General features: G+C 40.9%; 1 protein-coding gene across 1 annotated transcript; it reads left to right on the top strand.

Annotated features, from left to right (window-relative positions):
- Window positions 1-333: 333 nt before the first annotated feature.
- Window positions 334-24,615, top strand: PDXDC1 (pyridoxal dependent decarboxylase domain containing 1). Its single transcript, XM_041401811.1, has 23 exons — window positions 334-349; window positions 6,035-6,108; window positions 6,634-6,699; window positions 7,838-7,921; window positions 8,885-9,031; window positions 9,565-9,754; window positions 10,282-10,350; window positions 10,837-10,915; window positions 11,451-11,535; window positions 12,383-12,431; window positions 12,529-12,630; window positions 12,795-12,920; window positions 13,622-13,672; window positions 14,736-14,799; window positions 15,622-15,710; window positions 16,387-16,492; window positions 17,483-17,654; window positions 18,303-18,421; window positions 19,238-19,359; window positions 21,256-21,348; window positions 21,436-21,532; window positions 22,587-22,691; window positions 23,482-24,615. Exons 2-23 carry the CDS (start codon window positions 6,035-6,037, stop codon window positions 23,736-23,738), a joined length of 2,346 nt encoding a protein of 781 aa, XP_041257745.1. The 5' UTR covers window positions 334-349; the 3' UTR covers window positions 23,739-24,615.
- Window positions 24,616-25,553: the final 938 nt, after the last annotated feature.

The following is a 25,553-nucleotide window of genomic DNA, read 5'->3' as shown; positions in this document are numbered from 1 at the left end:
CAACCGAGAGTTTCGCGAAGGCTGGAGCCATGCAACGCCCTGCCGGGGTCCGGCCTGCCACAACCCGCCACGGCGGGGACTCGAACACGGGTACTAGCAGCCCCACTGCAGAACCGGCACCCATCATCACTGGGATCGCGCTCCGTGCACATGCGCTAAGATCTGTCACTGACCCGGGCTCTCTCCGGGACTGTTCCATCAGCTGGCGTGGGGGGGAAGGACCTCAGGCGGTGCGCGGAGCGAAGGGCCGGCCCCGGCCGCGCCGCACCGTGCGCAGTGTGCTCGCCGCGCATCCCCCCGCTGCTGCGACGCGGTGGTGCGTGCGGCGGGGGGCGGGCCGGTTGCCCAGGTGAGCGCGCGAGCGGTGGGGCCGGGGCCGTGGGGAGGGGCGCGGGCCGGCGGCGGCCGGGTCTCGGTGCGCGGCGCTGCCCCCCGGGCTGAGGCGGCTTTGCCCGCCGGAGCTCTGGGGCAGCAGCGGAGCTCCCGGGCGTGTCCCCCTCGGTTCCCACAGCCGCCGGTGTGACCGGCATCCGTGTCCCGGATCTGGACCTAGGCAGGATAACTACCAGGAAATGCTTCAGGAGCGGGTTTTTTGCTTTCTTTAAAAAAAAAAAAAATGACGGAGCATATTTCCCGTCAGCGTTAGCCTTCAGCAGCATAGGAGAGAAAATATTACTAGATAATTATTATTATCCCCATTTTTTAAAATTGCAATGGAGGCGTTGGCTGCCCCGTGTTTGCTCTTGTGCCGGTGCAGTGTCAAAGCAAACATTGGCTGTGCTGAGCCCGTTCGCTCTGCCGCCCCGAGGCCGCTGCCCGCCGTCCTGCCCCTCCCGTCCCGTCCCGTCCCTCGGTGGCTGTGCGGACGCCGTGCCTCTGGAATAACGAGTGCCTCGTCTGCTGAAGGCTCCCAGTGCACACGCCCCTCCTTGCGTCACTACTATATGCAGCACGCCCGGGTTTATGTGATGCTTGGGGTGCTCCGGAGAAATGTGAATGGGGTGTGCTCCAGTGAAATGGTTGGGAGATTCGGGAAGTGTCTTTCTGACGTGGCTGATGGGTTGGTGGCAGAAAAAGTTTGATATATTACAAGCTTTCTGAAGAATACACTGTTACGGAGTATTTGTTAGTGTTTAAAAGCTTAGGTTCTTTACTGGTGCTGACAGAGGTGACTCCTGCTTGTTCTGAGAAATTTTAATTGAGTAAAATTTCACTGGAATAGTTTGGAGTATGCTGTCTATGAACTGGACTCAAAGAGAACCCTGGTGTGGTACAGGGTTATTTAAAGACCGTGCATTAGTACAGGGCAAGTGTAGTACTGACCAAGCTCTTTGCTTGACTTATGATGAACTCATCATAAGAAGCAATAAAGACACTGCAAGATTGAAATACCTAAAAGATGTTTTGATTATTCTTTATGTGAGGAATAGCCTGTAATGGTCTGCAAAAACTTGCCTGATTTTTCCATATATACAGATAAATACGTGTCAAGAGTTATCATTTGGTTTACTTCCTCTCTTGTTTATCATGGCTTTTTTCCACATGTGTGATAAAAGCTGTAGTTCTCTGTATAATAAAATGCCATAATACAATTATGGTCTTCTAGATATTTAGCAGTAAGTGCCCTCCTGGAATAGTCTTTGGTTGAGATTGTGGTAAATCTGTACAATTTGCAGTTTATCAAGTCTTGAGCATGACATGTCAGGATTCTTCTCCCCCAGATATATTTAAAATTCCTCCAAGCTGGGATACATTTTTCTGCAGAGAATGTCTGTGCACTTATCTCATGGACATTATTTAAGCATTATCCTAGTAGCTTTGAGACTGTCTTTGATTTGAACCGTGGATTCTCTCCTTGCTGTGTATTTGTGCAGGGTGCCAGTGATGTGATAAGTACTTTTTAACTTGTATTAACATTTCGTGCAACTTTGTATTTTTCATAACCATTTTGACACTATCACCTAATGAGCTGTAATGCAGTGACATTGGGTGACTGCAGTCTTTAGGGGCTTGCAAATGGAAAAAGATTTTTTTAGCAGATGAGAAACTTCCTGAGAATTGAAAACATTGCACAGTAGGACTGCAGTGAAAATTATTGCAGAATCTGACTCACAGGTGTGCACACCAAACATGTCTTGGTTTGATTTTGCAAATTAACTTTGTTTCAGTTTTTTTATTTTTTTGCATTATTTTTTAAGGTATTGGTTTCAGCGGGTTTGTTTTTTTTTGTTTTTTTTTTTTTTTCATTATTTTTTAAGGTATTGATCTCATAAGTGATGTCATTATGACTAATTTTATCTGAAATTCAGTAATCTTTTATTGGGCTGAACTTATTTAAATAATTCTGGAAGTCTGTGTTAGATTTCAGAAGTTTCCCTTAACAGAACTATTCTATTTTTTTTCCCATTTGGATTTTGATAGAAGTGACCAATTTTCTGAAGGATTTTAAATTTCAAGTTAGGTGACTTTGTCAATGGTAAAACAGTGCAAATTCTTTCCTTGTAACTTCTTGCTATCTCTACAGCAGTATTTTCCCTAAACATGAAAAAAACTTTTTTGGTTTCTTGCTCGGCCTGTGGCTCTTGTCTTTTGTTACTCTGCTATTTACCACAACATCCTGGTAAGTTTACAGGAAACTCAGGCAGCCAAGCTGCATTAAGGTCCTGGCACATGTCAGGGCAGTAAATAAAGATTAAAAGAGTGCATATCTGTAAGCAGAAGCCTTGTGATGACACAATGCCATTTTTATTCAAGCCCAACAGTCATGAAGTGTCTGTTTTTTTTGTTATCTTAAATTTTTCTTACCCTGGAGAATAAAAAAAAATATTCTTTTAGCTGAAGAATACTGGTATTGTTTGAGATTAATTTACTGTCAAGAAGAGTTTTTGGTTTTTTTTTTTAATGGTAAAACCTTCTTTTAAGGTGTTATGGTAATGTAGTGGGAAAATGAGCTCCCATGAAACAGGGAACGAGCTACACCTGTGAGCTGCTTCTCACAACATTAGTTTATGTGAACTGTTTAAAATTCATCCCTTTATTTCTTTAGGAGTGCAGCCTACAGAAATAAAAAAGCAAGATTGGAAAACATTAGTATAGAAGCAGCATTCTCCCTTTTTAATTTGCAATTAATTTTCAGTCTTACCACAGTTGGAGAATGGCCCCTTATCCTCTCCCCAGTTGCCAAGTGACTCCAAGGTGTGACATTCTGCCTGTAAAATCATAAACAGCTCACAGTTCAAAGTACTTAATGCAATAGTAACAGATTAGTTACAGAATAGGGAAGTGACTACAAATCAAAGCTGTTGCAGGATAAGCTCGGGAGCTGGATTAACACATGGGAAAGCAATGAATGATAGAAGTGGAAGCAGGCTGAGTGAGGTGTGCCAGGGGCTGAAGGAGGCTGGAGGTGCTGGGATGTGAATGGACCCCTAGCAGGAAAAAGCCATGGCTGGTGCCTCCTTAGAGCTTGGAAGGATTTGTGTGTCTTGGAACTGCCCTGGCCAAAGGCTGCCTGTGATCCAGGGGAAGGACTGAGTGCAGAAACTTCCTGCAGCTCCTTTAACCCCCTGAACGCCTGTGCTGCCCTTAATTCAGGAGGGAGTGCTCAAGAACTCCTCCACAGTCGTTTTCAAAACCTGTTCAAGACCATGAAAAAAATACTCTATTACTGCTGTTGTTATTCAAGTGTGTTCAGAAACCTTTCTTAACTTAATGGTTTGTTGCTGCAACTTTGCCACACCTATTTTTCTTGCTGCTTAAAAGAAGCAGAAAGTCTCCTGCTTCCCAGCTCCATGACCTTACTAATGTGAGCAGAGGAGGAACTTACAGAAGGTTCAGCGTGCAGCAGGTAAAGGTGGGCTTCTTCTCCTTCCAGAATTCAGAGGAGAAAATAAGCTGCTGCATATCTACTTAGCAATTGGAAAAAATCAGAAGGGATTAATTTTCCAATTCAGCCCATATCAGAATTCGAAGACTTTGTGGATTTCGTAGCATTTTTTGGAGCTTAGTGTAACTTAGGAGTTTCAAAGCTGTATTTTATGTAGTTATTCTGGCAGCTTATTGGCAGAAGGGTTTCGTGTGTGTGTAATTAGTGAGACAGGATGAGTCACAAGGTAGGGAGGGATGTGCAGTTTTAAACATCTGATGTCATGTCAGCTGGTGAATTTTATGTTAGTAGCAAACAAAAGCAGCTCAGAGCCCTTTTTATAATGGCTCTACATCTTTGAGTCCTCATTTACAACAGATCTGAATTTTTGCATGTGATGCTAAGGAAGGTTCAGACAAGTTACTGCCTTCCAGCCATTAATGATGTTTTATGGCAGCCTGTATTAAATTATGTGAGATAATCACAATCAGTAGATTGTGATCATTTACTCTCTTAAGGGCCTGCAGGAACAAAACTGATTTTTTTTTTTCCAAACTTCTTTCCAGAGTTTCTTTGACATGTTGCAACTCTGGAAGCCACTCAAAATGTACGAACATATTGCCAAAGATCAAATTTATATTTTTCCTTTGGTTATGTCTGTTTTCTTCGGAGTATTGAATGCTTGCAGTGTGTGTTGGATTTTTTAAATCTGTGATGAGGTCTGGAACTTTTTGTATTTGTACTGCTTTGTCACTCAGTGCTTAATTAGGTTGTGGTCCTTATACCTGGTGGGTTTTGTACAAGTTAGTGTAGAACTGTAAAAACCTATTTATTGCTGAGTGCTGGGAGTTCTGATGGTAAAATATTACTCAGCACTTGTTCTATTCTTTTGTTCTTCCCCCAAACATTTGTTACTGGCCGCTTCCAATGCCATGGAATAGAGAATTGTCAGACTTGGTCTGATCACTGTGCCCATGCCTGGCTACTGATTCTTTCAGCCACCTACCACTTGCTGTAATGTGAGTTAAATCTCAAAATATTTGGTTAAAAATAGTCTTTGAACATATGGTAACTCTCAACTTCATTTTTTTTTTCCTTTCTTGATCAGTCCTCCGGATGAAAATAGTGTAAAATCCTCATGTAAATTAATCCCACTACCTTCTGTGATTAAATTTGCTTTTGTGTCTGCATCTGCCTGAGTGAATGCATTTGCCTGTGGGATTTTTTTCTTTAAACAACTCCTGTCTCTCCCCCTGTGCCCCAGCCTTAGCAGCAGCCTGCAGGGGTAACCACCAGAGTCTTTGGTACGTGGCTGATGGCTTGGTGTTGAATTTATGGAGGTGAGGCAGGGGGCAGGGACTCTGTAATGGGGTCACCTCAGTATCTCAAGGGGTTTTGCCATCTAACGTGATGGGACTTAGCAGTGGTGTTGCCTTCTCCCCTCACACTGGGGTATGTTTATTTTTAAATATAGGTAAATCAGGCTCTGCCAGATGACACCTTCCACATTCTCTGGAAGCTTCAAATGGCATCTAATGCTTAAATGGGTAAATGCTCCTGTCCAGGTGTCTGGTGTCAGTGTCACAAGCTTCTGTCAGGCCTCTTGAGTTAAAGTTCATGAAAGAGACTTATTCACAGCCAGAGCAGTCCTTTGGGAAATACTTTGAGCTTGTCATTGGTTTGGGGCAAATAAGTTCCATGATTTTTAAACTCCTCCATCCTGGCAATATCTGTGGTTACCTGAGTTCAGCAGTGAAATCAGGATTTTTGGCCTGTTCTGTGCAGCTGGAGGATAATTGCTGCATGTCATCCTGTCTTAGCTGCCTGCTGCAGGTTAGTTTTACTCTTTTGTCTACATGAAGGGAATTTCTCCAATTAGTTAAGATTAAAAACTGGTTTAAAGGTACAAGAAATAGGAAAAAATAGATTTACAAGGGTATTTGGACTGGGTGTTTTCTCATCAATTTTGAAAACTACCATTGTAAAGGTCTGCTGGAGAAGTTGCAGGGAATGCCATTTCTCATCTAGGGCAGTCTCAAAGGATACTTTCTTGTCTTTCTAGACTAAATGTTGAGTTAACCCCTTCTAGAATTTATTAGATTGTAGAGACAGTAGTAAGACAAATGGGTTTTGATCTTTTCTTGAAAGTTGCTGTCTTTTTCCTAAAAGATGGTGGACCCTACTCTAGCAGAAATGGGGAAGAATCTGAACGAAGCAATGAAGATGCTGGAAGACAATCAGAGGTGTGTGCAAAGCATACAATAAAAAACAATAGCTGTTTGTGCTAAGGGGAGGATTATTTGTGTCGCTGGCATTAAGCAGAGAAACCCCTCATTTTTCTGTGGTTTAAGGTCACATTGTCATTCTGAAGCTTACACCTATACAAATCATCTTTGTTTCTCAAATGCTGGGATTTTTAGAGTAAATGTGTACATATTTATGCATGTTCTCTAATACCCAAAACAAGTCTGTTTCTCAAAGTTAGGATTTTTTTGTTTTATTATTGCAGTGCCAGCAATTTTTGGTTCCTGTATATACAATATTCTTCTCTAAGCTTTCTGTTAAAAACTGAAAACCTCAACAACTTGGAAACTTTTTAATTCAGTCTGAATGAAACTTATGTGTGGATCTCATCTGGTTTATTTCTGAGCTATTGTCAGTGAAATAGATATATGTCAGGATGCATTTCTACAAGTCAAAGTCAATTACATATTTGATGTTATCAAATCCAAGCTAAATACAGAGTTTATTCTGTGTCTTTAACTTAGGAAAGTGGAGGAGGAAAATGAAAAGAAATATGCACGGAAGGATATTCCTGGACCACTCCAAGGCAGGTAGGCAGCAGCAATTTTTACATAATGCTCTTTTCAAAATCTTAAACTACACATAGCATGTTTGTCTTCCAAGCAATTTGCATTAATGGAAAAGTTAACATTTTTCAGGCATCATAATAAACTTTTTCCCATACTCACATGGGGGAAAAAGTGATATTATAATCCTACCAACTATTTTCATTCTCATGTAGAAAAGAGAAAAAAACATTACTTGTCCTCAGTGACTGAAATTTTGAACTCTTGGAATCTGATGAAGTAGTGGTGCCTACAACTGTGATTGTTTACTCAAAGTAAACATAAACTTCTGATAAGGTAAAAAAACAATAAAAAAAACCCCACCAAAACAAAAACAACCAAAACCCCAAAACAACAAAAAAACCCCACCAAACCCCAGGAACCTCCCACCTTTTCAGCACAGCTGTCTTTAGAAATTAAACAGAGCTTTGTCCATAAGGCAGGTAAGACCATTGTACCTGAAAATGAAGATTTAAATTGGTTGTGTCCTCTCTGGGAGATGATCCTGCAGGAGCTCAGGCTAGCACTTCAGAAAATATTGCAAAAGCTAGTTAAGTCTCTGCTGTGCAGAAACTAACCCTGGTTTTGAGTGGAGACACTGAGTTATCTCTTCTATGAGTAAAAAGCAATTTCAGCTATCAGTGTAGGTTCTTACACTACTGTTAATTTTAGTTGGAGTTAGAAAAGTTGAGGTGGATCTTTTCCAGCTTTACCATGTTATGTGAGAAGTCTAACATAGCTTGTGTCTGCCAGAAACTGAGATTTGTAGGGAATTGTTTAAGAGATGAGCTGAGGCAGGTTCATGTGAAGTGAAATGTGAATCCTTAGCTACTGCCTTGGTTAGCTGTGTAGCAAAAAGAATTCAATGTTGGCAAGTCAGGCTTTTCAGACCAAGTTTTCAGGTATCAGTAGATTTGGTTTTCTGAGTCTCCTACTATAAGCAAGTAGGGTTTTGAGTTGATTCAGCATCCTCATCTTTGTGATCAGTTTTTCTGAGACCAAGGAACCATTTCTGGTGCGGTACTCAGCATTCAGTAAAAGTGGAGTGTCCCAGATGGCCTCTTTTAGACACTGCTCTTTACCTGTCTGTGTCTCTTCAATGTGGTTTTGTTTCCCCTCCCAGTGGCCAGGATATGGTGAGCATACTCCAGTTAGTTCAGAACCTAATGCATGGAGAGGAGGAAGAGGAAACTTCACAGTCCTACAGGTGAGGCCAATATCAGTGACTGGATGTGGAGACACCTGATTTTTTAATATTCTGATCACTACAGAACTTATCCACTTAAGTTCTATATGTGTTTCAGTATATATAATTTCTCTATATTTTTTAGTATATAAACTTATATGCATAAGTACATATATTATGTATTTTAAAGTGTAAAATATTGTACAACCAGGTAACTTTTTAAAGGCACCTTACATTGCATAGTGAAGCAGAATAATGCATGAGGCTTAGCTTTCTTAAAATTACAAAGCTTCCATTACTCATTGCTAAATTGAGTTATACAAGAGAAATGTTTCTCATGTGACAGCTCATTTTTTCCACTTCCTCAAAGTTGTTTTAAGTCTTAAAGCTTTCAATACTAATAGATTTTGATCGTGTATCTCTGAAGATTTTAAAATGAAAGGAAATAAAATTTGTTTCCATTTTTCAGTAAAATGGAAAAGGTACTAACTGATCTGCAGAGGATTATTGAAAACTAACATTCAAAAAATATGTTCAAGGTTTTAAAAAAACTCCAAAAAAACAAAAACAAATAAATAAAATAACCACCAAAAAAAAACCCCAAAAAAAACACTAATAAAGAAAAGCTGTGCCTCCAAATATAGTAATGTAAATGTCCTGAGTTTTCTGTGCATAGGAGAGAAGGGTATTAATGCACTTTCAGGTCCCAGTGCAGATAAGGTGCTTAGTTCCAGCTCATGTTGGCTGGCTCAAAAGCAGGAGCTGTTCCTGTGAGCAGCTGGGCCAAGTGAGGTGCTCTGTGTGCACTGGCAGCTTAGTGTGTCATACACGAGGGTGGCTGTGATCTACTGCACTTCTCTCTGCTAAACATTTATATTGCAAGTCAACCAATTCTGCCAGTCTGCATTAAAAATCCATAAAGCCCATTTTGCTGTAATGCCCATGACTTGGTTTGATTGGCAGTTTCTGTGTTCTGGCTTGCAGACTTCAGAACGTTGGTGAACAGGGTCACATGGCTCTACTGGGACATAGTTTGGCTGCTTATATATCTGTGCTGGACAGGGAAAGACTGAGAAAACTTACAACGAGGATCCTTTCTGACACTACTCTCTGGCTCTGCAGGCTTTTCAGGTGAGTCCCTGGGAATAACTGCTGTGACAAGGTAGTGATAATGTTTAAAAATGGATGTGATTGACTGAGGATGTCAGCTAAAGAAACCACCATGTCACAAACTTAGAAATCCTTGGAAGGTCCAAACGCAGCCTTAACCTAGCCTAAAGAATACCAGGTTGCATTACCTTTAAAATTAGCAGTCCAGAATTTAAATCTATATTAAAACCAGAATGAAGCCTTTTGTGTGATTCCTCCCACACTCCACTTTTAGTAAGCAAGGTTTTGAACTCTCTAAAGGCAATCTTAAAGGAACACAGATGTTTCTTTCTTTCTTTTCTGAGTTTAAATGAAAATATATACTAGGCTTCTCTCATTGTTAATCTCAGCCTGTCTTGTAAAAGTTTTCTTTTAATCTACTTTAACCTGGGAAAATAGAAGGTTTTTTATTATCTTCTCCATCCTGTGGCATACTTTTTTGTTGGTCAGTGTTATTCTAGTCCTTAAACTGACTGATGGTCTTGTTGCTCATATTTACTTGGCTTTTCTTGCAGGTATGAAAATGGATCAGCCTATTATCATGAAGATGATCGTGAAGGTCTCCTAAAAATCTGTCGACTTGTAATTCACACCCGCTATGAAGATTATACACTCGAGGGCTTTAATGTGCTCTACACTAAGCAGCCTGTCATATACATCAGTTCTGCAGCCAGGACAGGCCTGGGCCAAGCTCTCTGCAATCAGGTAAAGTCAGCCAGGGGGGTTTTACTGCAGTTAGAACCTACCTGCCTTCATATTGCCTGCATAGCTTTGGGGGTTTTGGCAACTTATTTTTCCTCATGGTGGAAATAACGGCAAAGGAAGCAGAGTCCATTATTGGTTATTGGGCATAACCTCAGCTGTAGTGGACCATACCTTTAAAATAAAACCATTTGTCTAGGAAAAATAGTTTATTTACAGCTTGCGTTTTGCAGTAGTGATACAGTGGGAGGAAGAGAAATTTTCTGAATATTTCAAGTGAAATGAGTGATTATTTCTAGGTTGCATTGTGATTTACATAAGCTGGTCATGTGAGATAGGCCTGAGCCCAAACATACATAATTTGTCCTGTGCTTTTTCCTTATTAATTTGATTATAAGTTTTAGCAGAAAGCTTACTTTATAATATAATATTAAGTTTTCTATTGTCACACTGATTTTTTATGTCACTCTGTATTTGTGAACATGTGAAAAGAGTATTTCTCAGTGGAAACTCCATCATTTCTGTTGCAGTTAGGGTTGCCCCTTTCCTGCATGTGCCGTGTGCCTTGTAACACTATGTTTGGATCTCAGCATCAAATGGTAAGTTTCTCTTCTCTAAGAGTTCTTTCTGTGCTTTGGTTGGTTTTTAAGCCTCATTAAATGAATATCAAGTATGCTGTTAGGAAAAGCTGTTAATGCATTTACTTCTTCAACTTCTAAGTCTTTTGTGTTAAAGCCCTCCAAATCATAAATGGAAATTTTCTAAAAGCAGTTTGTATCTTGGTCTTGTCATTTGCAAAATATTTTAATGGCTTTTAAGTAAAGTGCTTTTTAGTGCAAGATTTCTAGAATAGGACTAGTTGGAGTACTTTCACAAGCTACATGGTGTATTTGTGTTTTATTTTTCACAAATGCTTTATTCATATTATTTTGCCTTTGAGAGGAAGAAAGTGCAAGCCAAAACCAAAGACATTGAGAATGTTTCCTTTCAGAATTTCAGAATGCTGTTCATTTGCAATCTTAATGCATTTTCCCTATTCAGCATAAACAATTCAGTGTTTGACCAACATTTTCTTACGATACCAGGATGTTGCTTTGTTGGACAGACTGATTAAAGATGATGTTGAGTTTGGAAAACTGCCTTTGTTGCTTGTGGCCAATGCTGGTAAGTGCTGTGGACAAACAATCACAAAAACCCCCATGCTACTTCATGAATATATACACAATAAAAAACCAAAGAACATATAAAATAAAAAAACAAAAATTTTCCTAAACAGCTCAGTGGTTGCCTATCAAGAAGTATCAGGAAATATCTTAATGACCACACAATCATTATCTGTCCAAAGGGGATTTTATTTAACTAATTCAATTTTGAATTGTGCTGTTACAGTTTTGCATATGTCAGTTGATGTATTAATATGACTGTAACTTACTTTATTGAGTGCAGATCTCTTGTTAAAAATCAGTTTTACATTAACACTTCAGAATTCTTAGATGGATGTGCCATCAACTTTAGCTTGAAAAATATTTTTTCTTCTCATTAATTAAACACATGTACAAAATTTGCTTTAAGTATGAATGGGGAAAGCGACTGTTACTTGTTTGGGGCCTGGAAAGTGATCTGAGATCAGTTCAAGAGGCTGATTTAGCAGAGCCCCAGTGCAGGCTGATCCTGTCACTGTTTTTGCCTGTTCAACCAGGGACTCCGGGTGCTGGGCACACGGACAAGCTGGGCCGGCTGAAGGAGCTCTGTGAGCAGCACAAGATGTGGCTCCATGTGGAAGGGTATGGAACTGGAGACTTCCTGCTCTAGAACTGTGTTCATTAAAAAGTCTGACTAATAGACACCATCTAATTTAACAGCTCACAGAGAGCCATAGGGCCAACTTTAGTTGGTCATAGTAAGCATTTTATATGGTTATAATTCTGTTACTGTGAGATAGAAATTGATTTATATACACAGGAAGAATTAATTGGAGAGGTAATTTCAGCACAGATTAGTGATCACTTTTATTCAGATGGTAATCTTATCGGCCCTTGCTTTGAAGAGCTTGAAATATTAGTAAAAAGACCTTCTAGGCTAGGGAGGCCTAAAAAGACCTTCTAAGTCAGGGAGGACATTATACAGTGGTTATTGAGAATGAAATGGCACTTCAATGAAGGTTGTCAAGAAGGCTTCAGCAAGAGCAGTGTGTAAGAGAACTGAGAGGGGGATTAAACCCAGAGAAAAATAAATTCCAAGAACTTGGACAATGTCAATGAAGACTCCAGTGCTCTAAGATTATATTTTTTGAAGCTGAAATAAGGACAGCTTCTCCTGGTACTTTGTAGAATAGCTGTATTTGCATACTATTTATTTCTGATACCAAATTGATGCTAAATTATGGATACAACCTTGGGTGATTATTTCACCAAATGCTGGACTGAAAATTTTTAGAACAAAGTAGGTTTTTACTTTTGAGTTTTCAGTCGCGGAATACCAAGTAGCAACATCTCCTGCGTTGTTAATGAAAAATATATGAACAAAAATTACCTCCCTTTACACATCAATATGAAATTTTTTAACTGCAGATTAAAATGCTGTCTCTTAATACATATTTAATATATGCTAAACCCACTTTTTTTTTCCCAGTGTGAATCTGGCAACTTTGGCTTTGGGTTATGTCTCCTCTTCTGTACTGGTATGTTTTCTCTATATCTAGCAACTTTAAAATGTGCTTGTGTAAGGTTAATCAAAATATATATGGCTTATATTGTGCTTATTGTAATAAACTTCAGGCTGCTACAAAATGCGACAGCATGACTCTGACTCTGGGTTCCTGGCTGGGGCTCCCTGCAGTGCCTGCAGTGACCCTCTACAGACACGAGGACCCATCCTTGGTATGTCCAGTTCTCACTCACCACCCTCCAGATCCTGGGATTCTGGTTCTGCTCACAGTGTGCTGCCATGTTCTTCATAAGCATCTAAATTATAATTTCCAAAGCTGGCAAGAGTGGCAGCATTGAGGGGAGGTTAACAGTGGTGTGTTTGTTTCCCTCCTCAGTCCTTGGCAGCGGGGCTGACGTCGAGCCAGCCCGTGGAGAAGCTCCGTGCCCTGCCCCTGTGGCTCTCCTTGCAGTACCTGGGCCATGATGGCATTGTGGAGAGGATAAAACATGCCTCACAACTGGTGAGCAACAGCTCAGCAGGGATTTATGGCAGCTTTTGACAGATCTTTCTGGTTATTGGGATGTGTTGTCGAAGATATAACTATAATACTGCAGTTGTTGATAGTATAACATTGGGTCACATTATTACACCCACGATGAAAGCACAGGAAAATGTTTGAGGCAGGGTTTGTGCTTTTACTATTAGATTGTATGTATATTTTTATAAATGAGAAAAAAAGGTCTTTGTTCTTCCTAGACAGTGAAGTAACATAATAATTTCCCTTTTTGTCACTTCTCTTAGCTATTTTTCCTTGAAAGCTCTTCAGAAAGACTTTATTTTCCTACTCAGCATTGTGTTGATTTAAATACTGGTAAATTACTTCTAGTAAAAAGGACTTCTAAACGTTTTTGAGGTACAAGTGCACTATGTTTGGAGTCCTTACTTTAGTAAAAATTAAGGTCCAGTGTAGTGTGTTAGTTACAAAGTGCAGTGCTTATATGCAAAATATTATTTCTTTAAGGTCACACTTTGTTGTCAGTGTTTTGCTAAACCCAGAAAATACTTTTCTGTTACATTCCAAATTGACAAATGAAATGGATGAGTCTGACATGTTGGAGGGGTTTGCTCAAAAATTGCAACTGTTTAATGTTTTTTTAACTTCTTTTAACTTCTAAAACTGTATTTCTCTCCTCCATTTGTTCTCCTGCTCTGGTCTTCTAGAGTCAAAGGCTGCTGGAAAACTTGAAAAACCTGGATTTCATTAAAACCTCGGTACAGTTGTTTTTAATATTTTGGTTGTATATCTTAGTTTCTGCCTGTTATAATAAGAATAACTTTGACTAGAATAAATTATTAAAATATTATATTAATCATAAACATTGTTTTGAAGACACTTGGGGATCCTTCTAATTAAGTGCTGGTGTTCAGTCTGGATTGTGTTTGTTCCATTGCTCTGTACTGGTGCACCCATAGGAGTGCAGAAGAGCATCCAGAAGTTGTGTTCAGAGCTTGATTTAATTCCATGTAGAACATGGGTTTGCTCAGTAACACATCTGTGAAACCAGTTTCCCTAAGTGTCTCTAATATATTCTGGCTGCATATTACCCTGCTGTTGAGATCATGCTGTGAACCCTGTGGTATTGTCCACAAAAATTATCCCAGCTGAGGTTTCTACACCAGAAATAGGTTTAGAAATCACAGCTAATGTATTCATTCCAAATTCAGTTTCTGTGAGATGTCCTGTCCAAGAGGGTTTGGTTATTTTATTCTGACCTTCACCCCGGAATTTTAGTTGATATTTGATGTATGGAAAATTTAGTCAGCTTACTGAGTAAGCTGTAGAGTATTAATGGCCTTGGGAGTTCAAGTTACTGTATCACTTACCCTCCTACTCAAATAATCTTGAAATTTTTAGGATTTCAGATTTCTGTGAGATGTCCTGTCCAAGAGGGTTTGGTTATTTTATTCTGACCTTCACCCCGGAATTTTAGTTGATATTTGATGTATGGAAAATTTAGTCAGCTTACTGAGTAAGCTGTAGAGTATTAATGGCCTTGGGAGTTCAAGTTACTGTATCACTTACCCTCCTACTCAAATAATCTTGAAATTTTTAGGATTATGAAATGTAGCCTCAGTCTGTCTCCAGAAGTAGCACAGTCCATCTCTCCAAAGCAGGAGCAATTACAGTCTTACTGTTCCTGCTGGAACTTTCTTGATGTTTCCCAGTGATTCTGGGGTGATTTTAGAGATCTCAAGCTTTGCTCAGCAGTGTAAGGAGTTGTACATGGTGTTAAATCTTTAAAAAAGCAGGGGAAAATATTTTTTTTCTTTTAAGGTTGAAGATGAACTGAGTTCACCAGTGGTGGTTTTCAAGTTTTTCCAGGAATATTCAAATAGAGGTATGTGATTTATTTAACACAACCAAAAAACCACCCCTCTCTATAGAGTACTTTAAACTACTAATTCACCAAATGAATTTGAGGTAAATGTGATGCAGTGCAGTTCTCTCATGTAACATGCTTTTAAAAAGGTTGTGGATGCTGGTCACAATCTGTGACAAATCATACACGTGATAGCTTCTTTTTTTAGACAGACTGCAGTGTTTTAAATTTTCATAACAAATAATTTTCTGCCTTGTTGAGTGAGAAGATTTGCATATGATTTTGATCTTGGGAGCAGATGATGGAAGTCTCTTACAAGCTGCAGGCTGAGTATGAGTGTACTGGTGGGGAGAGATTTTGGTTTTTTTCAGGTTTTCTGTTCCTTTCAATCATTTCATAGCTCGTGGCAAGCACTACATTGCTGTGGTTTACTGATTACAGTTCCTGTTGCAATTATAAAAGCAGCAGAACGTATTGGGAACATCACTGGAAATGCTGTCACAGGTGTTAAATATTTGCAGCCTCCTGTGACAGGATTTTGCTTTGTGAAAACAATGGTTGTATTTCCATTGGGGCATTTTAACCTCAAAACTCAGAAGTATTTTACTGGTTTGGTTGGTTTTTTTTTAACTATTACATTCAACTCTGTTTTACTTCCAGCATTTATTGTGTTCAACATATTTTTACAAAAACATCCATCTGCTCCAGGCCCAGTACATGGTGTGGATGTTTTATATTAGCTAGGAAATGTAATTGTCTTTTATCTAAATTTTAGGTTGCCTTTTGTTTAATTAAGTAAATACCAGTCCACTTCTGTGATTCTTGTGTCTTTGGGTTCAGATCAGACCTCACATGCTGCACAGGCCTCAACTATTCAGCATCCCATAATAAGCAACGAAGGGCACATTTATGACACCTTCAATCAGTGGGTAAGAATGGATGCTTTTTTCTTTAGGAAGGGGAGTGACAGTGGAGTAGTTCAGGGGGTCATCAGGAGCTATAAACCCTTTGCTAGAATAGTTTGAAAGATGTTCTTGATCTGATTTTCTTTGCAAAACTTGTGGCAGTTTAAAAGATTAATTTGCTCTGAAGCAAAGTTGCTTTCACATTTCTGATCATTTTACACATAATTAGTAGTGAAATCATTCCTGAATCTTAAGCTCTTGGTTGTTCCCTTGATCTTGTGGAAATATGTGTAAACTTCAGAATTCTTTTAAATTAGCCAAATGCTCTGTTGCCAGTGTCTGTGGATTCTTGAACAGACAGCTGCCTTTTCCAGCTCTTGAGTTAATTCTAGAAGCTGTGCTAGCAGAGCTGAGCATGTGGCTGGTTTGGATCCCTTGTGCAGTAATCATGGCACACTGCCCGGCAGTGACAATTTTTCAGAAAATTCTGACTTGTAACACTTTGCTTATCCCAAATTTCCATGATTTTAAGGATCTGTTGAACTCAGTCATCTCACCTGCAGGGTGAACTATTTTGGTGCAAGAACTGATTTTGAGAGAAAACTATTTCTGTGTTGTTCCCTGGGCTGAGGCAAGGCCTGAGGCAGGGCCTGCAGGAGCCATGCCCTGCCCAGTTCCCTAACTGTCCTTGTCCCTGCAGCTGGGAGAGCAGCTGGCACAGCTGGTTCCTGCCAGCGGAGTCGATGTGGTGGAACTGGAGGATGAAGGCACGTGCGTGCGCTTCAGCCCACTCATGACTTCTGCAGGTAATGTTCGCTCCAGGCAGCCACTTGTAAATGCTGGCCTTTGCTGTGGAATGGTACAACAGTCTCCTGGGGATGTGCTCAAGAAGCTCCTCAGGATATTCTCCTGTGGGGAGGATTTTCTTATAAACAAACCAAAACCACCTCAGCTTTATCATTTTGCTGCACCTCAGCACTGGGTGCATTAATGGAGCCCAGCTGTTGTGGGTCACATTGCCTCACTATCTCTGCAGAGAAAGCCTTCCTGGTTACTTTTTAAACTCATTAGGAAAAGCAGTTAAATTCCTTCTTTCAGCTGCTTAACACCAGGTGCCTGACCTTTCTACAGAGGTCTTTCAACACTGCAATGGTGCTTGTGTTCAAAACACAGCTACTTAGCTGGAAGAATTATTTACTAATCCTCCAAGATTTTCTATAACTACTGATGGATGGGGGATATAAAAAAATCTGTGTGTTGGAAAGCAGAAGCACAGAGCAGTGTGCAGGGCTCAGGGGGTGCACAGTATCTCCTGTTGGCTTGTGTGGGATGGGGGGCTTAGGCTGTAGAACAGCTGACACTCATGAGAGAAGGTCCTGGTGTACACAGAACAGCAGATTTTAGAGAAATTACTTGGTGATGCTGAGATGTTTTGTTTTAAACCAGCATGGAAGCTAATTCATGTCCAGCTGGGCTATGGGAAGAGGATGTTTGTGGGGTTTTTTTAATGCTAGCTACTGATGTAATGCAAAAAGGTATTGTAACATATCCTTATTAGTTTGTAACATGAGAGTCCTTTTTATTAATTTTTATGAAATCCTTATTTCCTTTCATTTTGATGTATCAGTGGATAGATAACTGAACCAAAAATCCACTTACATAGACCAAGATATTCAATACTATCTGTAAATTATATTTGTGATGAACTTGCAGAGCAGCTCCTTTACAAATTCTTAATTCAGACATCTCTGCCACATCTATCACACTTACCACACACTAATACTTCTGCTCTGCAGTTTTAGGAACTGAAATACAAGATATTGATCACTTGGTAGACTGCTTAAAAATGAAGATTCCAGTGTTGACAAGCACACTGCAGCTGAGAGAGGAGTTTGAGCAAGAAGTGAGAAGAACAGTTAGCCTGTTGTATATTGAAGATCTTGGCTGGCCAGGGTTAGGTGTTGTGAGGTAAATAATTTTCTTCATGCTGTATTTGCAAACACTGTGCTTGAGCAGACAGGACCACGTGATCTCTTCAGTGGTCATTTGGATGTTTCGTTTGCTGATTGTTATCTGGCTTTGCACCCAGTTGAAGCTTTTGAGTGCTTTTTAGGAAATTGCATTTATCAAGTAATTTTCTTTGATTAATTCTTAAAGAAAAACTGAAGAGCTGCTTTGGGCACTGGTTGTAACACTGGAAGCAGTGTGTGTGGGGGGGATATGTAATGAGCAAGTGCATTCCACTGTCTTTAGCCAAGCATAACTTGTATTTTTATCTATAATGGCACTCACTGATATGCTGAATAGACTTTAAAAAGCCCTCCAGGTGTCTGTTCTGATCATTTGATGCAGCCCTCTGGAAGGATTCTGTATAGTCAAAACAGTTCAGGTATAATCAATACAGCAACCAGAAATCTATTGTGCTGAACTTGCAGCATCAAGCTCAGCCCATCCCCCAATCCCTGATGACAAATGCCACTAAACTTGCTGGTAGGAGCTGTAATGTTCTGAGGTTTTTGTTTGTAAAATACAGGAATTAGTAGAAATGTACTAAATGTGTAGGTGCTTCTGTATGTACTGTAAAGTGAAATTACTATACCTTGGCTTGGTTTGAAGGTACAACTATCACAGTGATGAGAAGAATGACGACAAACAAGAAAAAGAACTAGAAAAAATCAATACAGAACTTCTGAAAAAGTTAAATGAGCTGGAGTCGGATCTCGCCTTTTCTTTGGGTAACTGCACTATTTAAGAACTTCTTTTCAAGCTAGTGGTCATTCTCCTAGCTGTGCTAGGGTGATTTGATAGGTCGTTATGATGAAGCTGCTGCCCATGTGATTATTGCAGAAGGAACACCTGTAACTGTTCTCTCCTCCCTCCTGTTTCAGTTCAGGAGTGCTCACCAGGTGAGCTGTTCTCAGAAATCCTTGTGAAAACTGATGTGTGGGCAACTAGAGCAAGAAGGGTTCCTTGCCAGAAAGAACAAAAGCTGCAGCATTCCTGTGTGTAGATGGAGCCTTCTCAAGTGGTGCTGGATCTAGTGGAAAGCAGATCTCATTCCAAACCCACTGGCACTGATGGCTTCACTACTCTCTGTGGCTCCATTAAAAGCTTTAGATGACTTTTGTGATAATTAGCAACACATTTACAGTGCCACACGATAGCTGAAAGTATTAATTTGCTTATTCATAATTCTGATCTTTTTCTAATCAGCTGTCAAAAATTAAGTGCCCTGCAGTTGTGGAACCAAGTAATCTGTAAATGGCTGAAAGTTAAGGAGTTTGGAGCATATTCAACACTGGTATTTATAACACAACTCCTCGACTGTATAAAATATTCACTGTTTTTCTTGCTCAGGTTGTTTTCTCTTTGAAAACCCCCAGGGCTGAACTTTCCTGGCCTGTATAATTTGTACCCACACAGATCCTGCCCTTAGGTACTGGAGGGAGGGTGTGTACTGGGATTTCCAGATTCACAAGCACAAGTGCTGCAGCCCTTGCAGGATTGCAGATTTGTTCAGCACACAGACCTGACTCTCCCTGTGCCCCCAGGTCCGGAATTCGGAGGGCAGAAGAACTGTGTTTACATTGGCATGGTCACAGAGGATCTGGATGTGTCAGAATTGGTTGAAACTATTGCAGCAACAGGCAGAGAAATTGAAGAAAATTCAAGAGTATGTATTAATAACTCACAAAATATTGTAGCACCTTTTTTCCTCCCCTTTCATATTGGCTTCAGGACGTGGTTTTGTTCATTGTGAAAGTAAAAGTTGTGCTTAACACAAGAGTTTTAGTTACTGTCCAAGGAATAATCTGTGTCTACCTAGGGAGAGTTATGGATTATGATATTGTGAGGATGTCTGAATTTGTGTTCATGGTGCTGTGTGCAGTAGTTCTAATGAAAACCTTCAGTAGTACTGAAGTAGCCTCATTTTATCATTCAGATTTTAAACTGTCAAAAAACAAAAGGGAAGGTTGATTGTGAGCTGGTGATTCTCTGCACTGCTAGATGTGGTGGGATTGAGATTCTTTATATACCAGCTTTAAGATAAGACTATACTCTAAAATGTATGAAAAACTTTAAATTGGTGTCTTAAACCCAGAAATTACAAGTTACCTATTGAAGTAATAAAGCTGATGATGCAACTTCTATTTGTCAAAGCATTTACCTGAATGGAGTTCTCCAAATGTTCTCTAAAATAGAATTCTTGAGTAACCTGCATTACATCTGTCCTTTCATTCTGCTAGTGTTGGGTATTTAATTTTCTCACCTCAAAAATAAATAGAACTTCAGAAATCCTTTGCCTATTTCTGCTCATGGGAATATGTTGATTATGGCAATGAATTTTTTCTACAAGTAACTTAATGCCCACTCTTGACTCCCTGTGCTGCTTGGAGCGTGACATGAGGAAAGTTTTGTCTGTAGAGCACCTTCAGTTTTGTAACTGTTGTAGTGGAGAGCTGAATGGGCTCCTTGGATCCTGAAGATTCCAGGGAGGAAGAGAGTGGTGGAAGAGTCAGAAGGATGCAGTCCTTGGAACCAGCTGCAGTAAATCTGTGGATCTTCACCATTTGATCCAAAGCTGGGAAGCAGAACTCATTTGTGAATGTCCCTTGCCCCGCAGATGAGGAGGATTGGTACAAGGAGGAGGGTTTTACAAGAAGCCCACATCACTCCAGCCTGCCCTGAGACACACAGCAAAGGCACTGAAAGGCAGGACCAAAGCTGAAGATGACTGGGCCAGAAACACTGAGCTGCTTCCTGGCTCTCTGAATTCCACCCCACTGCCCTCCCTCCTGTAGCCAGGGACTACCAGGGGTCTTGAGCTGCCATGGGGGTCAGTTCCTGGCTGGTCTCTCCCTCAGGGAGAAGGAGCAGCTTCCTCTTTGTCCTTTTATTAGCTGACAGAAACACAAATTTTTGGCATTTTGGAGGAAGTGCCTGTCCTTGTGCAATGTTAAAACCAACATTAATATATGGAAATTGGCATTTGTCTCACACAAACAAAGATGTAGCTTCTTGGGTTTGTCCATTCCTTGTCCCTGCAGCTGTCCCAGTAAGCTGCCTGCCCTTTGCAGTATAAAACACTGCTGCTGCTGGCCTGGGCTGCCACAGGGATCAGTGGCAGCTCTTTATGAGAGCAGGAAAACAAAATGAACCTATAGGCTGACACACAGCTTGTTATTGTGAGGCTGATTTAAGTCCTGGGTGTTTCTAGGAACCAAAATGTACTCTATAAACATAAACATTCTTCCCAGGTATTCATCTGAGGAACATTTATATGCTAAGCAGGTTTTCAAAGAATTTGGGTCATAGGCTCATTTTTAAGTTTAAAAAAAAAAAAAAATTCCTGTTTAAAATTATGTTATTTCCTCTGGGTTTATATGTTAAAAAATCCTGCAGTCAGCATGTGCATTCTTGAATTTATAGTCATAATGAAATAGAGATAGTCACATACTGTCTTAAATTGGAAAAATATCTGACTGCCCTTTCTCCATCCTGAAAACCTGAACGAAAAAGACAGTTTCAAGTCCAAATAATACATATCCTTATTTCTGGGTTTTATTAGCTGTTGGAAAACATGACTGAAGTTGTTAGAAAAGGAATACAGGAAGCACAGCTTCAGCTTCAGAAAGCAAATGAAGAACGACTGCTGGAAGAGGTGAGGCCACACACGGCAGCCCTGTGGTTCCCTGAGGTAACTCATCCCCTGGGGGCTCTTTCACCAGTGTTGGGTTGTGCTTTGCAGGGGCTGCTGCGACAGATCCCCGTGGTGGGCTCTGTGCTGAACTGGTTTTCTCCCTTCCAAGCCTCGCCCAAGGGAAGGACGTTCAATTTGACAGCAGGTAGGGCTCGGGGCACCTGCAGCTGTGTCTGCACTGGGACTGTTCAGTTCTGTGCTGAACCTGCAGCACACGTTCCTGTGCTGGTTTGATCATGAGTGGCACAATCCACCTCAGCATGTACAAGAACATGCTTGGCACTATTTCTGTAACACCCAGTAAGAATCTTCTGTTCTCTTGTACAGTTCACATTTTGTTCTTGCATGTTGAATCATGTTAAAAAAGCCATGATAGACACTGGCAGTTATTAATAGAGGAATCATTCCTGTGACCTCTGGTTGCCTATCCTGGAGGAGCTGGGGGTGTCAATACGTGAGCTGGGGGTAGCTTGGCCTTAGCACATCGCTCCTCAGGAGTGCCTCCTCTCCCGTGTTCCCCTGTGCCCATGAACAGGATGTCTGCCTGGATGTCTGTCCAGCAACTGGAGGACAGCTGGGGCCTGGCATCAACTGGGCTGTGTGGGAAACTGTAGCAAATGGAATGGTGCAGTGTGGAAGACTCTGTTGTACTCTGATGTGTAATTTGTGTCTGAGAATGTAGAAAGAGCTGCCTGTAAGTTTTTATATCAGTGAAACTGATGTACCAATGTAATACTTCCTGAAATTATTAATTTTCACTGTAGTAGTACTGTGGCAGTCACAGAAATTAATATTCCCGGGCTCAGCAGAGTATCTGGCCCACCCAGGACAGTGGCACACTGTCTGTGTCTACCCTGCAGGGAAAGCTTCCTGCTGTGCTCAGGGCCTTGTGACTCTGGATGCACCAAGTGGCAGGTTCTTGGAGCACAGAACAGCCCACTCCCCTGGGAATGCTGACCCTGCATGGCTGGATATCCCTCCCTGGCAGCTGGGACGATGTCACATGCCCAGGGCAGGAAGGAAATGGGACTACAGAGTGTAGCAGTGCTGTGAAAGGAGGGTGAGGGGAAACGATTCACTTGTGAAGTCTCAGCACTCATGCTCCTGGGTTCTCAGATTTCATCACCCCCATGTGACAGTTTGAACTCAAATGCTGCCCTTTCAGAAGTTTTAGTCAACTTACTTTTTTTAACCTCCAGGCTCTCTAGAATCCACAGAATCTATGTATGTATCGAAGGCCCAAGGAACAGGCAGCACTCCACCACCAACTCCCACTTCCAGCCTTGCAAAACAAAGACTTCCTGGTAAGTTTCTGTGTCTGAGTTTAATTTCTGAAACTTCCCTGACACAGGAAGACCCACATGATTTTCCATCTTTTGTAACATCTGGAACTAGAGCTCATCTTTTACCACCTTAAAAACCTTCATGTACCCATGGCACAGAACACTGCCCCAAGCTGTTATCTCCCCACATATTTTTCCTGGGACTACAGGAAGTTGTCTAGTTAACTGACAACTACCCAGGAAGTCTGGAATCTTCCTGTAGAATAATATGAGATTATTGAGCTTTAAAAATGAACAGATAAACAAGCCAAAAGTTTTATTGGAAATAAAAGCATAATAACATATGGTCATGTACTTCAGCAGCTGCATTTCTGTTGCTACCAAACATTTTGTGGCCTAAGCCATTCTGAGGAGAAGATCTGTTAAATCTATGGCACTCTCTGCACAGTTGTATTAGTAATTAATGCTGATTTGCCTGGCAGGAAACCCAGTTTTGACTCACCTTTTGGGCTGGTGGCTTCCAGCCTGTGACTTTCAGTGCAATTGTTTAACCTGGAATGATTTCAGTTTGTAAGCAGGCAGCTTGGCTTCAGCTCAGTTTTCTGTGTCTGCATACACAGGATACAGTAACAGGGGCTGTTATATTGCAGACCTGTCTGGGTCTATGTTCAGGGTCCAAAGTAGCAGGCAAACAAAACCTACTTCTCTGCTGTTACAAAATTCCAATACTTCCTTTAGAAAAGGAACTTGTGCACACCACTGTATGTATTTGCTGCCTTCATGGGTACTGAATGCTTCAAACACTTCACAGGTCAGAAAGCTTTCAAAAGGTCTCTGAGAAGCTCTGATGGGTTCAGTGAGACCAGTTCCATCAGCCACTGTGATGACCTGGACAAGCTGGATCAGAGAGCCCCAAATCTCTCCCCTGGCCAAGAGCAAGGACCTTTGGAGGTGGAAAGAGCAGAGGAGCAGGAGGTGGCGCAGGCAAAGACAGACACTGAGGACATTCACAGTGACCAATCGCCACCAGACTGCACCAAGGCAGAGGACCAAGCAAGTCTAAGATAAAATCCAGAGTGTGGATTTGAGACTGTGCTGAGCAGGCCCCTGCCCAGGCAGGCAGGCTGGTAACGGTGCATTGAAGATGTGAACAGTGCCACACACAGTACAGTAATAACTACTGTAACTTATTAACTGGGATTTTGCACAAATATACATTCCCTCCCCTGGGACAGAGATTTGTCTTATTGTACACTTGTTACAGTTGCTTTAATCCTCTCCATGTTGGTGTCACCAAAGCTGTAGTGAAATTTGAGTGCTCATGAACGTTTGTAAAAACACTTGGCAGTTATCCTTCCTGCAGGGGTCCACGCATGCCAGACTGCTAACTAACCACTCAGCCATGCACATGATGAAAAATACAGCTGCACCCAATAATTATAAAATTATCTTATGTTACTATACTTTATAAAAAACAACTGCCAGTTGTTCACCTTTTTAGTATTTAAAATTCAGTTTAGGCTCTCCTGCAAAACTTCTCCTGAAGTCACCCTAGTTCTGTGTTGCTTCTTTCCTGTTACCTTACCCACAGCCTGCCCCAGAGCCGTGGGTGTGGGCACTGGGCAGGGACAGGTGCCCTGTGGGTGGGAGCCACTGAGGAGCACTGGGCCATCTCCCCTTTGTTCCTGCTCTTGTACCACTTCACCCCCAGCCACGGCCCTGCGTATGCTGGGACTGAGTTAGTGGATTTTCAGCCTTCTAGGAAGCAGGAGTGCCTCTGCATGCCTGGCCAGCTTCCTACCCTGCCTGGGAAGGAGCACAAGGCACTGTTACTTTCCTTTGCACGGCATTTACACACCAAATACTGAACATGTTCATGCAGTGTAACTGAGTTCTTTCTGTTGTGTATTTTTAAAGATAGCTGTAGTAAAGCTTGAAAAACCAATACATTTGTGATGGTTTCGACACTTATTTTTTGAATAACAGTAACTTACCTATGGTAGGAATTGTACAGAGTCAAAAGAAATTATTTAGGTTATTTACATACAGCACAACTTCAGAGTGTTTGGGACTACTTAATGCACAAGCAAAGCTTTGAATAAATCAAAATCCAAAGTGTAAGTGTCTTACAAAGCAAATCATCTTAATCACTTCACTGCAAGTTTTCAGAGCCTCTTGTGGAAAAGCCATCTTTGGCAACACTTGCTTTCCCCAAGTAACCCGATGGTGATACAAACCCTCCCCTCCCTCTAGAACTGGATACAAGTACTGCAGTTTGCTCCATTTGGGTTTTTTCCTCCCTCCCTTTTTCCCCCCACAGGTTTCCCTTAATACCATAATGACAGTAGTGGTAGCGGGACTTACTTTGATAATCTGCAAAATTTGAGGGTTTTGAATTGTACTGGCACCTGATTTGACTCTCAGCTTCTGAAGCCTGCAGTGCTGGGATGCCATGAACAAGGTTAATTTTGCTTGGGTAATTTTGGGGTAATTTATGTAAATCAGTGCAATTTTTTCTAAAGTGCAAAAGCAATTAAATTGACTAGTCTTCCTCCTTGGTTTCTTTAGTGCAATGAAGTATATTAATAACAGTAATTTGTTGGGGATAAAAGCTATCCCCACAAAGATTAATTTTTAATGTTTTTATATTTGGAAATGTTAAATCAGTAGTTTTGTTGGAATGAGCTTCATTCTTTAAATACTTACCTGAATGTTTCAATAAAGATACTTCAAATTATTACTGTGGCATTAAGTTATTGTTGAAGGACGCTTCGCTACATTCCAGCAAACTCTTTCTTTCCTTGTGTGTGCCAAATCATTTAATGAAGTGCATGCCAGTGCAGTGACTCACCTTATCAGTCTCTAGCATTGCCACCTCTACCT

The sequence above is a fragment of the Onychostruthus taczanowskii genome, unplaced genomic scaffold, assembly GCF_017590055.1.
Source record: "Onychostruthus taczanowskii isolate IOZ18803 unplaced genomic scaffold, ASM1759005v1 scaffold19, whole genome shotgun sequence".
NCBI classification, from domain to species: domain Eukaryota; kingdom Metazoa; phylum Chordata; class Aves; order Passeriformes; family Passeridae; genus Onychostruthus; species Onychostruthus taczanowskii.
Note: the sequence above shows the minus strand (reverse complement) of the source record. Positions and strands in the feature narration are given on the sequence as shown.